This window comes from Mustelus asterias, chromosome 7 (assembly GCF_964213995.1).
Source record: "Mustelus asterias chromosome 7, sMusAst1.hap1.1, whole genome shotgun sequence".
NCBI classification, from domain to species: domain Eukaryota; kingdom Metazoa; phylum Chordata; class Chondrichthyes; order Carcharhiniformes; family Triakidae; genus Mustelus; species Mustelus asterias.
Window position 1 is genome coordinate 43166653 of NC_135807.1, and position 17990 is coordinate 43184642.

Consider the following 17990-nt stretch of genomic DNA (forward strand, 5'->3'; position numbering starts at 1 on the left):
AAACACCAATTCAAGGGGCCAAAAGATGGAATCCCCAACAGTGTAGTACTTCCTCAGTACTGCACTGAAATATTAGCCTAGATTATGTTCCCAAGTCTCTAGAATGTGGCTTGAATCCATGTACTGCTGACACAAGAGATTGCGTCAACTGAGCCAAACCAACAGCTTTTTATGAACAGGTTGTAACATCAAAACAAAAACACCTGACTTTTTTCTGTTCTCTCAACAGCCATCCAACAGTACTCAATTAAATGGCCAGTAATAAATTGACATCATACATTGACATACAAATTCTCACCTTGGATAGAAAGTGGAATAGTTCATGTAGAACTGGGCACCAGCTGGGTAGTATGCTGTTGAAGGTGGGAGCGCCCGGGGACTGAGGAAGACAGGTTGCTGATAAAGAGCTGTAGATTCGGCTGAAATAACAGTTGCTTGTGTTGGAAATGTATTGTATGTTGAGGGAGACAAGCCTAGATAATAAAAACAAAGAGAAATCATAACATTTGTTCAGGTGTAGAAAGCTTTGAAGTACCCATCTTCTAGGAGATCTCCTGGTCCAAAATTGATAGTTATCTAACTCTCCCAAGTATCGGTGGAGCAATTATTTTCTTCCCCACCCAGCTACCCAACAGCAGTAAGGTCCACAGGTAACAACCTTTCTCTGGTGCTTGAACTAACTGGCTTTCTTTTAAAAAAGGAAGAGTCTAGATTGAAAATTCTCATCCTTGCATTCAATTCCCTTTGTGCCCTCATTATCTCTTAACTGTCTCCAACCTTACAATCCTCCAAGGACTCGACATTTCTCCAATTCTGGCCTCTTATACAAACTCTTTCCTTCACCCACAAATGCCTGCTAAGCGTTCTTCAGCCATTAGGCCCCAATCGCTGGAAATTCCTCCCTAGACCTCTCCACTTTCTCAACCTTGAACGCCCTCCTTAAAAATCAACCACATTGACCATGCTATCAGTTACCTGTCCCAACATCCAACATCTTTATATGGCTTCAAATTTTGTCTGGTAATATTCCTGTGAATCGGGATGTTTTACTATATTGATGGTGCCATATAAATACAAGTTGTTGTTATTTTACATTATGGAAGTGAATGGCCTATTTGGAAAACAGAAGCATCATAGTTGAGCCTAACCCTGTTGTCATATTACATCACTCAATGGCACATTTTCACCAGGTGATCACTGGAAGACAAACACAAAAATCGGGAAACATTTCTTTTCAGTGACACCGAGGCTCCCCTGATGATAAATTACCAACTGAGCAAAGGCCACCTAGATAAACACTTAACACCTTCCGGATTTAAATAACTCAATGCAAGAATTGGTGGATCTGTTACCAAGCAAAAATGCTTTCAATGGTTATAGGTACATCAAATATAATATGTTTAATAAAACTTTTGTCCTATACATTTTGTTAACATTTTACCCGATTTTTAAAAAGCACATTTTATTCTTAAAATATCTTTCTAATTCTATTTTTAACAATCTTACAAACATGTTTGAAATATTTTCTGTACATCTTGAAAGCCTTAAGACACATTTAGCACTTGGGGTTAAACTGTCGCTTTAGTGGTTACTCTCGAGTGAGTAAATACAAACAGTCAAACTCAAAACAGTATTAATCATTTTCAGGATTTAGTGCCCAATCTAGTGTGACTCAGTTAAGGTGCATGTTAGGCAGTGTGGTGCTTCATGAAGGCAACACCTTATCGGTATTTATTTGACATAGTTTGCACCACGTTCAAAGCCCTCTGGAGATTGTCACGCCACTGAATCACAAACGAATGGAATCATTTTGAGACAGTTCACAGTTTCGTGTGAACTAAGTCACAAAATTAGGTTCTATTTCTTAAAATCTTTAATCATCAGCTCAACCACATCACAACCAGCAGCAGAAGACATGTACTCGGTGGTGAATAAAAAAGTAAAAGCGTCATTGGAGAGAATTATACTTGGTGGTACATTCTTATTCAAGTTAGACAGAACCTTTTTGGAAAAAGCATAATTGGATGCTGTCTGAAAGTATTGCTTTCTATAAATAATGGGTGGAAAGAATATGTTGGAGGATGAGTTGGAATGTCTATTGGTGGGAAAAGTGAAGTTCGGTGTAGATATTATTAGAGTAGCTTGAGGGCTAACACTGGATCTTTGAGGAAATACATTGAAGTGAGGGCACGAAGGGATTTAAATACAAAAGATGAATATTTTAAATTTAAAGCATTGGTGGAGGGGCAAGAAAAGCTACATTTGACTCACTGTGATCAATGGCACGAGAGATTCATTAGTATAATTTAAATGTTGACGTTGCTCCGAAGATGGATGCACATTTCATCAGAATACACTGAACCTCTTTTGATACATCTTCACAGAATCACAGATTTGTTACAGCACAGGAGGCCATTTGGCCCATTATGTCTGCACTGGCTCTGATTTTGCAATGCATCTTGTGCCATTCCCCAGCCTTTTCCCCATAGCCCTTCATATTCTTCATTCTCAGACAATAATCCAATTCTCTCAATTTGATTAAAATCAGTGGTTCTCAAACATTCTGGATTGAAAACCCCTTTTCAAATGGATTGGAAATCACAGATCCCAACTGAATAACATAATTCATGTTTCAACCTTGTCTTTGGCACTGATGTGCTGCGTTCCATCATCATTGAGGATGGGGATGTCGGTGGAGTATCCTCTTCTGGTTAATTGTTTGTTCACTACTGTTCATAACTGCAGAGCTTTGATCTGATCCTTTAGTTGTAGGATTGCTTTGCCTATTGTTAGCTGCTTCCATTGTTCAGCATGCATTTCAGGATTTAGTGCCCAATCTAGTGTGGGTTTAATAGGTAGGCACCTCAAATATAGGTATGCCTGGTACTACTGCTGACATGCTCTGCACTCCTCATTGAACCAAAGTTTGTCCCTGGCTTAAATCACAATGGTAAGAGTGAGGGATATTCCAGGCCATGAGACTATAAGTTTATGGTTGAATACAATTCCACTGCTGCTGCTTATGGTCTAGAGAGGGGCGGGGGGGGGGGGGGGGGGGGGGGGGGGGGGGGGGATTAGAAAAACTAAGTGTTACACTGACCCACATAAGATGATTCAGGTCAGGTAACCCACAGCTTGGTCAGAGAAGTAGGTTTTAAGTGTCTTAAAGGAAGCAAGTGAGGCAGAGAGGTATAGGGAGAGCATTCCAGAGCTTGGGACCTAGGCATCTGAAGGCACAATCATCAATAATGGAGCCATTCGAATTAGAAATGTTCTGGAGACCGTTGTTAGAGGAGCACATACATCTGGGAGGATTGTGAGGCTGCAGGAGATGACTTGGAGACAGAAGGGAAAGCCATGGAGAGATTTGAAAACGGCAGAATTTTAAAATCAAGATGTTGCTTGACCTGCAGCCAAAGTCAGTCGGCAGGACTTGCTGTAAATTAAAACATGTGCAGCTCTGATTTTGGATGACCTCAAGTTTACAGAAGGTAGAATATGAGAGACCATCCAGGGGTGCTTTGGAATAGATGGAGATAAGCAAGGCAGCAATGAAGGTTTCTGCTGATGAGCTGAGACAGGGGCAAAGTCAGACAATATTATGGAGGGGATGGAAATAGGCAGTTTTAATGGTGGCATAAACACAATCAGTATTGATGGGCAACAACGCCTCTTCCACAATCATCCTCAACACCAGTGCTCTGCTAGGCTGTGTCCTCAGCCCCTTACTATAGCCCTTATACACCTATGACTGTGTGGCCAAATTCCCCTCCAAATCGATTTTCAAGTTTGCTGATGACACCGCTGTAGTGGGTCAGATCTCAAACAATGACGAGACTGAGTACAGGAAAGAGACAGAGAATCTGGTGAACTGGTGCGATGACAATAACCTCTTCCTCAATGTCAACAAAACGAAGGAGATTGTCATCGACTTCAGGAAGTATGGTGGAGGACATTCTCCTGTCTATATCAATGGGGGACGAAGTATAAATGGTCGAGAGCTTCAGGTTTTTAGGTGTCCAGATCATCAATGACCTGTTCTGGTCCCTCCATGAGGACGCTATAGTTAAGAAAGCCCACCAACGCCTCTACTTTCTCAGGAATCTAAGGAAATTTGGCATGTCCGCTACAACTCTAACTTCTACAGGTGCACCATAGAAAGCATTCTTTCCGGTTGTATCACAGCTTGGTATGGCTCCTGCTCTGTCCAAGACCACAAGAAACTTACAAAGGGTTGTGAATGAAGCCCAATCCATCTCTCAAACCAGCCTTCCATTCATTGACACTGTCTACACTTCCCGCTGCCTTGGAAAAGCAGCAAGCATAATTAAGGACCCCACGCACCCCGGACATTCTCTCTTCCATCTTCTCCAGTCGGGAAAAAGATACAAAAGTCTGGGATCACATACCAACCTACTCAAAAACAGCTTCTTTCCTGCTGCCATCAGACATTTGAACGGACCTACCTCGCATTAAGTTGATCTTTCTCTACACCCTAACTATGACTGTAACACTATATTCTGCACTCTCTCCTTTCCTTCCCTCTGTACGGTATGCTTTGTTTATATAACATGCAAGAACCAATACTTTTCACTGTATACTAATACATATGACAATAATAAATCAAAAAGATCATGTTTGGATCAAATGTGCCACTTAGGTTGCAATCAGACCCGTTTAACCTCAGACTGTTACCAGGGGAAGAAATGGAGTTGGTAGCTAGTGACCAGAGTTTGGAGCAAGGATCGAAAATAACGCTTTCAGCATTCCCAATATTTAACTGGAGAAAATTTCTGCTCATCCAGCATGAGATGTTGGATAAGCAGTCTCATAACTTAGCAAGAGCGAAGGAATTGAAAGAGGTATTGGTGAGGTAGAGCCAGGTGCTGCCTGCATACATGTGAAAACTACTGCTTTCGGATGAAATCGCCTCGGGACATCATGCAGGAATTAGGATCAGGTAGGTAAGAAATAACATCTTATGTTTGATTGGCAAAGAGCAAGTGATTTCTTTAACCTTGGTAATTTCATGGATGGGTTTATTGTTGAAATCACATACGCGAGATTCCCGAGAGCCCTTGAACGTCAAATCAGCCGGCAGTGAGGAATATTACCACACTTTCTAATTGCGCCAAACTCCCTCAACAAAACACTGAATTCATGCGGTTTCACAAACAGCTACCCAGCCTAATCCTCGCCACAATCATTACCTCAGAAAATTACCATAGTTTCAAAAATGGAATTGCAAAAGCCGAGTGAGAAATAAAAGATAAAAGTTATAGGTTTGCCATGGGATTAAAGCAGTGGTGTCTGTAAACTTAAATTAAAATCAATTTGGAAGGTGAAGCACAACTGTTAAAAATCTCACCAAGGAAATTTAAAACTTTCTTAGGAATATGAAAACTTGCACTCAAGTAGAGCAATGAGACTGCTGAATAAAAATCAAGACAATTATAGGGGAGTTGTCTGTCACCAAAAGATCCGCAGTGCTGGTTTTATATTCACCATTAACCTCTGGTAGTGGAGTTCTAATAATATTTTAGTATTTTACTTCTGTACTGCTGGCGTGTTGCTGATCTATTGGTTGTGTTACAGTACTCAATGCTGCAGATATCAGTTGCAGTTGATGCTAAGTCTAACATCATTTCCTTTTGTCTTTTACGTCGAAATGACATAGAATAAATAAGGAATTAGCATCATTAAGGACAGAAGATATTTAAACCTGCTTGCCCGCATCCCTCACCACTCCACAATTCCATCTCCTTTGGCAACATATGGTGATGCAACTCCACTGCATAGTGTATAAAATGAGTAGGTGGTTTCAACCGATTTGGACTGCTAAGTCCACAGCACAAAACTACTTGTGTGCAAAACAAAGTTGTTCAAAAATCACTCATGATAGTGAAAGTAAAAATTAGCACCCCAAAACTATTTTAACAGATGTCATAAAGGGATTAACTGCAGAATATTACTATGCCTGTGCATTCAGAATGCAGCAGAAATAATGTTCATGGCTTTGCCATTTTAAAAAAGGGCTCTGCCCCTTTACCATGGTAATTTATAAGTTCAAGGCTCAACGATTTATCTTAATTATGCACTATTGCTATAATGAATGGGTGTTTCCATCACCTGGCAAGTTTAATAATACCAAGTTTAAGTATAATTAATTCCTCTTTAGGGCAAGCAGGATTTTCCAATAAAACTTGTTCTTCAAGGTGCAGTATCCCCTAGCAAAATAATGTACCCATGTCGTTAGTATACTAAATGAAGGCGTGAACAAATAATGCAATCGGCACTGACATAGACTAAATGTCGAGCCCGTGCTAATCAAATCATGCTATGATACAAAATAGGAAACACAAAAGTGGTACATAAACACATTGCACTTGTTCATTCACTACCTTTCTAAATTTAACAGCTTTGTAGAGAACAGAGATATGGGGAAGAAAAACTAAAACAGCCAAGTTAAAAATAGATACAGGGGTGTGTCTCCTTGTATGGAGCACATATACCCCCCTGCTTGCCCTCAAATTCCTCCTGTTGTCCTGAAGGCACTGACTCACATTCACTAGCTACCAACCGGTACTTCCCCAAGAGGCCATCTTTCGTGAGTGTAGTCCGTTAACCCATCTGAGTTTTATCTGTTGAAAATATTATCCTCTTTATCTCCGGGCACAAAAGCAGTAATCAACTACTATCTCAGAACCAGAGTGTACAAAGATGCCATCTGGCCCATCGAGTCTGCACTGACTCTCAAAGAGCATCCCACCAATGCCCTCCCTTCTGCCCTCTCCCCATAACCCTGCGTATTTACCATGGCTAATCCATCTAATCTACACATCTTTGGACACTAAGGGGCAATCTAGCATGGCCAATCCACCTAACCTGCATATCTTTGGACTGTGGGACGGAACCAGAGCGCCTGGAGGAAACTCATGCAGACGTTGGGAGAGCATAAACTCCACACTTTTGATTTATTCATTCATGGGACATAGGTGTCGCTGGCTGGCCAGCATTTATTGCACATCCTAATCGTCCTTGGAGGGCAGCTGACAGTCAACCACTTGACTTTGGCTCTGGAGTCACATGCAGGTCAGATCAGGCAAGGACAGCGGATTTCCTTTCCTAAAGGGCATTAGTCACCCAAGGTCAGAATCGAGCTCAGGTTCCTCATACTGTGAGACAGCAATGCTAACCACTGTACCACCCTTCTTGGCTGAGACCAGCTACATCAGCACAGATTCACCATTAGATCAAAGACCTTCTGGTAAATGCAATGTTTGCATATGAACTCTTGTCTGAAAGCACTTGTCTTTACTCAGCACTCTGCATTGTTTTGAGTTTTCACTGTCATATTTATATTTACATGAAAGTAGCTATCAATCCAAGAAAGATTCCTCATTCAAACTTTAACAGTTGTGCTTTAAAAACTTATGAACTGAAGGGACATGCATTCTATTTAACACCATTTTGCCAAGTTATGTCTAATTCCATGGATAGCCTATATCAACATTTTCTGAAATTCAGCGAACCACAACCAAAGGCACAACAAACAAATACGAGTTAGACCATTAACCCCCAGAACATGGTGCCAAACCTTCTGAATCAAAGAACCAGGAATATAAGAGTCTAAAAGCTCCAGCACCTACCAGCGAGCAGCGTAGCACCATCAAGAGCCAAGCAAACTTACATGGTAACTTACATGGCGGTGGTGACAAGCCATTTCTATTTAAAATGCCACCCATTAATACAAAGTTCATTTCCTCAGCTGAACACGGGAACACTTCAACATATCTATCCTTCATTGTTCTTTTGTGACGCTTTTGAGAAGTCAGGAATGCTCGATCTGATGATTTCATTTGGATAAAGGCATCGCCTGAAGGACGGCCCTAAAAAAGGTAATTGTGCACATGATGCTGTTAATAAGTAAGCAAGTACAGCAAGATTTCCATTACTATACAATATAAACATTTGTTTAAGGTAACATTTCCCAGAAATAATTCCCTTCTCTGGCATGCTTTGTTAAGATGTGGAGATGCCAGCGTTGGACTGGGGTGAACACAGTACGAAGTCTCACAACACCAGGGTTAAAGTCCAACAGGTTTATTTGGTAGCAAATACCATAAGCTTTCGGAGCGCTGCTCCTTCGTCAGATGGAGTGGAAATGTGCTCTCAAACAGTGCACAGAGACACAAAATCAAGTTACAGTAACTTGATTTTGTGTCTCTGTGCACTGTTTGAGAGCACATTTCCACTCCATCTGACGAAGGAGCAGCGCTCCGAAAGCTTATGGTATTTGCTACCAAATAAACCTGTTGGACTTTAACCTGGTGTTGTGAGACTTCTTACTATGCTTTGTTAACACATACCAGGTGAATTGAAGGAACTTAATAAACTCAGAGTCATTCCTCACTAGACATTTCCCTCAATTTCTGCTGGGCAGATAGTTCTTTTTCATGGAAGCTGCTCTTTCAGCCAATTTGTCAGTCTGCATTTTCTATCTTTTACAGATGCACCATAGAAATCGTTCTTTCTGGTTGTATCACAGCTTGGTATGGCTCCTGCTCTGCCCAAGATCGCAAGAAACTACAACAGGTCGGCACGGTAGCACAGTGGTCAGCACTGCTGCTTCACAGCTCCAGGGACCTGGGTACGAATCCCGGCTCGAGTCACTGTCTGTGTAGAGTTTGCACATTCTCCCTGTGTCTGCGTGGGTTTCCTCCGGGTGCTCCGGTTTCCTCCCACAGTCCAAAGATGTGCGGGCTAGGTTGATTGGCCATTCTAAATTGCCCCTTAGTGTCCCGGGATGCATAGGTTAAAGGGATGACTGGGTAAATATGTAGGGAAATGGGGATAGGGCCTGGGTGGGATTGTGGTTGGTGCAGACTTGGTGGGCCGAATGGCCTCTTTCTGCACTGTAGTATTCTATGATTCTATGAGGTCGTGAATGTAGCCCAATCCATCACGCAAAGCAGCCTCCATTGACTCCGTCTACACTTCCCGCTGCTTCAGTGAAGCAGCCAGCATAGTTAAGGACCCCATGCACCCCGGGCATTCTCTCTTCCACCTTCTTCCTTCGGGAAAAAGATACAAAAGTCTGAGATCCGACTCAAGAACAGCTTCTTCCCTACTGCCATTAGACTTTTGAATGCTCCTACCCTGCATTAAGTTGATCTTTCTGTACATCCTTGCTATGACTGTAACACTACATTCTGCAATCTCTCGTTTCCTTCTCTATGAACGGTATGCTTTGTCTGTATAGCATGCAAGAAACAATACTTTTCACTGTACGCTAATACATGTGACAATAATAAATCAAATCTAAAGTTTACTCAGGTGGGGGACATATCCCATAGGAGCAGTAGTAAGTCATTCAGCCTGGTGAGCCTGATCGGCCATTCAATTAAATCGTGGTGCCACTGCCCTGTGCTATCACCATATTTCTAAAGCCATCCATGATCAGAATCTAGCAATTTCTGTCTTGCTCAATGATTGAACTTCCACAGACCTCTGGGATAGAGAATCCAAAGATTCACCACCCTGTGACTGAAAAAATTCCCCATCATCTCAGTCTTAAATGGCTTGTTTCTTATTTTGAAAAGGTGTCCCCGAGACTCACCAGTCAGAAGAAAAACCCTATCGACATCCACCATGTCACTTACTGTAAGAATTTTGTCTGTTTCAATAAGATCACCTCACATTCATCAAAACACTAGAGAATACAGGTCCATTTCCTCAATCTCTCCTCATAAAACAATCCTGTCATCCCAGGGATTAGTCTGGTGAACCTCCATTGCATTCCCTCGAGTATATCTCTTCTTGGATAAGATGACCAAACTGTACATAATACTTTAGGTATTCAAGGCTCCAGACAATTGCAACAAAACATCTTTACCCCTGTACTCAAATCCCCTTACGATGAAGGCCAACAAACCATTTGCCTTCCTAATTGTTTGTTGCACCTGCATGCTAGCTTTTATAGTGACTCATGAACAAGGATATCAAGTCCTATCAACACTTCCCAACCTCCCACCATTTAAGAAATACTCTGCCTTGCTGTTTTTTCCAAATGTTCTTACAATGAGGTAATGCATTTTGGAAGGTCTAATAAAGATAGGAAATATACTATAAATGGCAGAACCCTTAAGAGTATTGATAGGCAAAGGGATCTGGGTATACAGGTACACAGGTCACTGAAAGTGGCAACGCAGGTGGAGAAGGTAGTCAGGAAGGCATACGGCATGCTTGCCTTCATCAACTGGGGCATGGAGTTTAAAAATTGGCAAGTCATGTTGCAGTTTATAGAATCTTAGTTCGGCCGCACTTGGAATATAGTGTTCAATTCTGGTCGCCACACTACCAGAAGGATGTGGAGACTTTGGAGAGGATACAGAAAAGATTTACCAGGATATTGCCTGGTATGGAGGGCATTAGCAAGGAGGAGAGGGTGGAGAAACTTGGTTTGTTCTCACTGGAGCGACAGAGGTTGAGGGGAGACCTGATAGAGGTCTGCAAGATTGAGAGGCATGGACAGAGTGGATAGTCAGAAGCTTTTTCCCAGGGTGGAAGAGTCAATTGCTAGGGGGCACAGGTTTAAAGGAGATCTACAAGGCAGATTTTTCTTTACAGAGGGTGGTGGGTGCCTGGAACTCGTTGCCAGGGAGATCGTGGAAGCGGATACGGTAGTGACTTTTAAGGGGCATCTTGACAAATACATGAATAGGATGGTAATAGAGGGATATGGTCCCCGGAAGGGTAGGGGGTTTTACTTAAGTCGGTGCTGACTTGGAGGGCCGAAGGGCCTGTTCCCATGCTGTAATTTTCTTTGTTCTTTGTATCCATTCACTTAGCCTATCCAGGTCCCCTGACGCCTTTTCACATCCTGAACACAACTTACATTCCCACCTAGTTTTGTGCCATTTGCAAATTTAGAAATATAATAATTGGTCCCCACATCCAAATCATTTACATAGATTGTGAATAGTTGGGGCCCCAGTACCGACTCTGCAGAAAAACCCCACTAGTAACAATAATGACCCATTATTCCTACTGTTGTCTGCCTGTTAACCAATTCTCAAACTATATTGGTATCTTACCCCCAATCCCATGTGCTCTAACATCCTGTGTGGAACCTTATCTGAGGCCTTCTGAAAATCCAAATGCACTACATACACTGGTTCTCCTTCACCCATGCTTCAAGTAACATCCTCAAAAAGCTCCAACACATTTTTCAAACATGATTTCCCTTTCATAAATCTATATTGATTGTGCTCAACTTTACCATTATTTTCTAAATGTCCCCTTACTGCATCTTTCATAATCTATTTTTTCACTTTCCCTGCTACTTCCGTCAAACTAATATGTCTGTTATTCTATTTTCTCTCTCAAATTATAGAGTAACATTTGCTATCAACACATCCATTATCTCTATAGTCACCTCCTTCAACATCCTGGGACGTAGCTCATCAGGTCCATGAGATTTGTTGACCTTCAATCCAATTAATTTATTAATACTAAATTTCTTTCAGCTCTGAATTTTCACAAACCCCATCGTTTCCCCGGAGTATTTTTCGGAGATTTTCTGCATCTTTCTCCGTGAAGGTGGATACAAAATAATTATTCAATTCCTCTACCATTTCTCATTATACATTTTCCTATCTGCACCTGTTATGGACTCCATTTCTCCTTATTAATCTTTTCCTATACTTAAAAAAGCTTTTACAGCCCATCTTTTTACACTCATATTCTCTTTTCCCTTCATTAGTTTCTCGATCCTTTTTTGCTAGATTCTAAATTGGTCCCAAACATCAGGCTTACCATGGGGCGGCACGGTGGCTTAGTGGTTAGCACTGCTGCCTCACAGTGCCAGGGACCCCGGTTCGATTCCTGGCTTGGGTCACTGTCTGTGTGGAGTTTGCATGTTCTCCCCATGTCTGTGTGGGTTTCCTCCAGATACTTTGGTTTCCTCCCACATTCTAAAAGACGTGCTGGTTAGGTACATTGACCCGAACAGGCGTCGAAGTGTGGTGACTAGGGGAATTTCACAGTAACTTCATTGCAGTGTTAATGTAAGCCGAACTTGTGACTAATAAATAAACTTTACTTTAACTTTTTCCGGCAACCTTATAGGCCATATCCTTTGATCTAATGCAATCTTTCTAACTTATTTTGTTAGCCACGGTCGATTCAGCTTTCCAGTTGGGTTTTTGTGTCTTAGAGGAATTCATTTTTGTTGTAGACCTCTTAAAATATTAGCCATTGCCAGTCTACTGTCAAGGTTTTTGTGCATTTCCCCAATCACAAGGAGACATGGGTTCAATGTGAGGGGCAGGAGGTTTGGGCGGGGGGGGGGGGGTGGTGGAAGATGGGATGTGAGGGAAAATTTTAACCCAGAGGGTGGTGACGGTCTGGAATGTGCTGCCTGGGAGGGTGGTAGAAGCAAGTTGCCTCATGTCCTTCAAAAAGTACCTGGATGAATACTTGAACACTTGGCACATCATAACATTCAAGGCTATGGGCCAAGTGCTGGTAAATGGGATTAGGTGGGAGGTCAGACATTTCTTATGTGCCGGTGCAGACTCAATGGGCCTCTGCTGCGCTGCATCACAGCCAACTTGCCACTCATACCTTCATAGTTTCCTCTGTTTAGATTTAAGACAGTAAGAAGTCTCACAACACCAGGTTAAAGTCCAACAGGTTTATTTGGTAGCAAAAGCCACTAGCTTTCGGAGCGCTCGCTGCTCCTTCGTCAGGTGGGTCAGGTGACTCACCTGATGAAGCAGCATCGAGCGCTCTGAAAGCTAGTGGTCTTTGCTACCAAATAAACCTGTTGGACTTTAACCGGATGTTGTGGGACTTCTTACTGTGTTTACCCCAGTCCAACGCCGGCATCTCCACATCATAGGTTTAAGACCCCAGTTTCAGAATGAACTATGTCAGATTCAAACTTAATGTGAAATTCTGTCATATTATGGTCACTGTTACCCAAAGGCTCCTTTACAAGAAGGTTATTAATTAGTCCTTTCTCATTGCACAATATTAAATCTAAAACAGCCCAATCCCTTGTTGATTATTCAATGTACTGCTCCGGAAACCCATCTCGTACATACTGCAGGAATCCATTCTCCACAGCATTCGTGCTGATTAGATTTACTCAGTCTATATGCAAATTGAAGATGCCCATTATTATGTATTACCCATGTTACATGCAGCTCCAATTTCCTGATTTATACCACACCCAAAGATACCACTGGTTTTGTGGCCTATAAACAACTCTCACCAACATTTGCTGCCCCTCGCTGTTTCTTAGCTCCACCCAAACTGATTTGACATCTTGTTCCCTTGAACGAAGATCCTCTCCCTTTAACGTACTGATCTCATCCCTTGGTAATAGCAATACCACATTTTGCCTGTCCTTCCCAAATCATCAATATTCTTGAATATTTAGTTCCCAGACTTGGTCACCCTATAACCACAACTTTAACTTCAATTAAATCCATTTACCTGCTGCGCCTTCAAAACAATTGTGTTCATTCAGATAAAGTGCCTTTAACTTTTTCTACTTTCACTGGATGGAGATTTACCACCTTTAAAGATTTTCAAACATCAGTACTAAAATGTACCCCAAACCCACTGATGGTGTCTGGTCACAAGCTTACTGGAGGCAACCTAGACTTTGGTCGCCTTATCCAATTAAGAAAAGCAGGTAAGATATGAATGCGGATAGGTCAATTTGCAGGCCCTCAAGTTGTCTTGCAGCAGCCCCACCAGAAACGTTGGGCACTGCTAAAGCAGGCAGTATGCTTCACGATGGAAGGATCCTCTGAAGGTTTAGCAAACTTCAAAAATTATTTGTGGCCCCAGTTTCCAGGCCATCATTGTAGAGAACGTAGGGGCTTCACTGGCCCCAGATCCAACATAGCAAATCCACCTCTAGTGAAGCATCTCCAGTCTAGCCCCAAATGCCAGTTAATTGGCACCAGTTAAGTGGTAAGCCACTTTCATTGCTCATCTCTTCTCTGACACGATCAGCTCGAGGTGGGAATGTGTTAGATAGCTGACCCAACTCACCATTTTTCAATATTTCCCTCACCAAAAAAAAGTGTGCCAATAAAACAATGACATGGCTGATACGTTATGCCCGGTGTGTGTAAAATGCCCTAAAAAGTAATTTTAAGGTGTATAAAACTAACAGCTAATGAATGCAATTTAAACAAAACTTCTTCAGATTTCTGCTAGGTGTGAAATTAAGACTCAACACCAAAATTCCTACTCTTGATTGATATCAGGTGACTCCTGATGGAATATATGCCGAAGGAGAAGCCACTTGGAGAAGATACACGGGGCTTGCATGGCCTATGGCACTGTACAGCAGCATGAATGATCACTTTCAGGGAATATCAGATCCCAACATTTAATTGCAGATGAGGCTAACACTTGCCAGGAGCAGAAGTCCTTCCCAGGACTAATCCATTGGGTTACAAATGGCGAACGACTCAAAACATTTTGGAATCCTGCATGGAAGTGTCGTTAACCACCTTTTCCTGCCAGGCACGGTTAAAAATTGGGCCTTCCACATCTGGGCACAGTTAGAGCTGAAATATCTCTCGACGCCTATTTCTACCAAACTTTTACTATAAAGACTCCGATTGAGAAATTGATGGAATACTCCTTTAAAATTGGTTAGTTATCCAACATTAAGAGTTTTAACAACACCAGGCTAAAGTCCAACAGGTTTATTTGGTAGCAAATGCCTTTAGCTTTCGGAGCGCTGCTCCTTCGTCAGATGGAGTGGATAACTGCTCACAAACAAGACACACAGAGACACAAAATCAAGTTACAGAATACTGATTAGAATGCGAATCTTTACAGCTAATCAAGTCTTAAAGATACAGACAATGTGAGTGGAGAAAGCATCAGGCACAGGTTAAAGAAATGTGTATTGTCTCCAGACAGGACAGCCAGTGAGATTCTGCAGGTCCAGGCAAGCTGTGGGGGTTACCAATAGTGTGACATGAACCCAAGATCCCGGTTGAGGCCGTCATTGAGGGAAGTCCATTGTCAACTTGTCGGACTACACACTTCAACCAGATGAAATCGAAGTTCTCAGCCGAGGGCTCAGTTTTTGCCCCACCAAAATAGACCCCATCAGTCTCGCAGCAGACACAGAGGAATTCATCAAGCAAATGAGGCTGCGGGAGTTCTTCCACAAACCCCAAGAGGCCAACAGCGAACACAATGAGACAGCCAATCAACCGGAACAGCCGACAGAGAGATCCGCAGTGCATCCGAAGAGGAAAGAGTCGAATTGGACTCCTCCGGAAGGCCGCTGCCCTCGACTTGACATGTATGCCCAAGCCATCAGGAGGTGCGTCAACACCAAACTCATCAGCCGCACTCACAAGACAGCCCTGAACATCACCCAAGCACAACGCAACGCCATCCACGCTCTCAAGACCAACCGCAACATTGTCATCAAACCAGCAGACAAAGGAGGGGCCATCGTCATACTGAACAGAACGGATTACTGCCAAGAAGTGTACTGACAACTGAACAATGAGGAACACTACAGTTACCCACAGATCCGACCAAAGAACACACCCGTCAACTCAACACTCTGATCAAGACCTTTGATCCGGACCTTCAGAGCACCCTCTGTGCTCTCATCCCACATACTCCCCACATTGGAGATCTCTACTGCCTCCCGAAGATACATAAGGCAAACACATCCGGCCGTCCCATCGTATCGGGCAATGGGACCCTGTGCGAGAACCTCTCCTATGTCGAGGGCATCCTGAAACCCATTGTACAAAGAACCCCCAGCTTTTGTCGCGACACTACGGACTTCCTACAGAAACTCAGCACACATGGAGTAGTTGAACCAGGAGCACTCCTCGTCACAATGGATGTCTCGGCACTCTACACCAGCATCCCCCACGATGATGGCATTGCTGCAACGGCCTCAGTGCTCAATGCCGACAACTGCCAGTTTCCAGATGCAATTTTACAACTCATCCGCTTCATCCTGGACCACAATGTCTTCACCTTCAACAACCAGTTCTTCATCCAGACACACAGAACAGCCATGGGGACCAAATTCGCACCTCAATATGCCAACATCTTCGTTCACAGGTTCAAAAAAGACTTCTTCACCACACAGGACCTTCAACCGATGCTATACGCTAGATACATCGATGACATTTTCTTCCTTTGGACTCATGGTGAACAATCACTGAAACAACTATATGACGACATCAACAAGTTCCATCCCACCATCAGACTCACCATGGACTACTCTCCGGAATCAGTTACATTCTTGGACACACGCATCTCCTCAGCACCTCACTGTACTGCAAGCCCACGGATAACCCCACGATGCACCACTTCTCCAGCTTCCACCCTAAACACATTAAAGAAGCCATCCCCTACGGACAAGCCCTCCGTATACACAGGATCTGCTCAGATGAGGAGGATCGCAACAGACACCTCCAGACGCTGAAAGATGCCCTCATAAGAACAGGATATGGCGCTCGACTCATCTATCGACAGTTCCAACGCGCCACAGCGATAATCCGCAGACCTCCTCAAAAAGACAAACACGGGACACAGTGGACAGAGTACCCTTCGTCGTCCAGTACTACCCCGGAGCGGAGAAGTACGGCATCTCCTCCGGAGCCTTCATCATGTCATTGAAGAAGACGAACATCTCGCCAAGGCCATCCCCCCACCCCCACTTCTTGCCTTCAAACAACTGCACAACCTCAAACAGACCATTGTCCGCAGCAAACTACCCAGCCTTCAGGAGAACAGTGACCACGACACCACACAACCCTGCCACAGCAACCTCTGCAAGATGTGCCAGATCATCGACACGGATGCCATCATCTCACGTGAGGACACCATCTACCAGGTACACGGTACCTACTCTTGCAACTTGGCCAACCTTGTCGACCTGATACGCTGCAGGAAAGGATGTCCCGCGGCATGGTACATTGGGGAAACCATGCAGACGCTACGACAACGGATGAATGAACACCACTCGACAATCACCAGGCAAGACTGTTCTCTTCCTGTGGGGGAGCACTTCAGCAGTCATGGGCATTCGAGCCTCTGATTCAGGTAAACGTTCTCCAAGGTGACCTTCACGACAGCGCAGAGTCGCTGAGCAGAAACCGATAGCCAAGTTCCGCACACGAGGACAGCCTCAACTGGGATCTTGGGTTCATGTCACACTATCGGTAACCCCCACAGCTCGCCTCCTGGACTTGCAGAATCTCACTGGCTGTCCTGTCTGGAGACAATACACATTTCTTTAACCTGTGCCTAATGCTCTCTCCACTCACATTGTCTGTACCTTTAAGACTTGATTAGCTGTAAAGATTTGCATGCTAATCAATATTCTGTAACTTGATTTTGTATCTCTGCATGCCTTGTTTGTGAGCAGATATCCACTCCATCTGACGAAGGAGCAGCGCTCCGAAAGCTAATGGCATGTGCTACCAAATAAACCTGTTGGACTTTAACCTGGTGTTGTTAAAACTCTTAGTGTTTACCCCAGTCCAACGCCGGCATCTCCACATCATAGTTATCCAACAACAGTAAAAACTGTTTCCAATGTTGTGTATTAAACATTCATAAATTCTAAACAGAAATATCTGGGCCAGAATTCTCTGGCCATTCATGCCCCAGTGCCACCGCAAGTGTAGGGGAAGAATTTGGCACTCAGCCAAATCTCCATTCATTGCAGCGAGACCAGAGAATCCCGCCAGTGTGAATGGCTGGAAAATTCTAGCCCTGATGATCAAAACAGCATTTAAACTCAGTCACCATTCATGATATTAGCATGTAGAATTTGTACACATCAGTAAGGCAGCTTTATCACTAATTTAGGCATTGAACAGTTTCAAACAAATGAGTTAATGCCCCTAAAAATCATGGGAACGAATGTCAGACAATTTGTTCTTTCAAATAACAATCATTTTCAGGCAATA

General features: G+C 43.2%; 1 protein-coding gene across 4 annotated transcripts in view; it reads right to left on the reverse strand.

Moving 5' to 3' along the window:
- Positions 1-17990, reverse strand: part of esrp1 (epithelial splicing regulatory protein 1) — an 85079-nt gene that overhangs the window by 34929 nt on the left and 32160 nt on the right. For 2 of the 4 annotated variants that reach the window (XM_078215971.1, XM_078215969.1), the window contains exons 12-13: positions 7691-7889; positions 299-473 (exon numbers count right to left, since the gene is read on the reverse strand). In XM_078215971.1, the coding sequence (XP_078072097.1) occupies positions 299-473; positions 7691-7889 (374 nt within the window). The remainder of the gene's footprint in view (positions 1-298; positions 474-7690; positions 7890-17990) is intronic. The other 2 variants (XM_078215970.1, XM_078215972.1) reach the window with 1 other exon arrangement.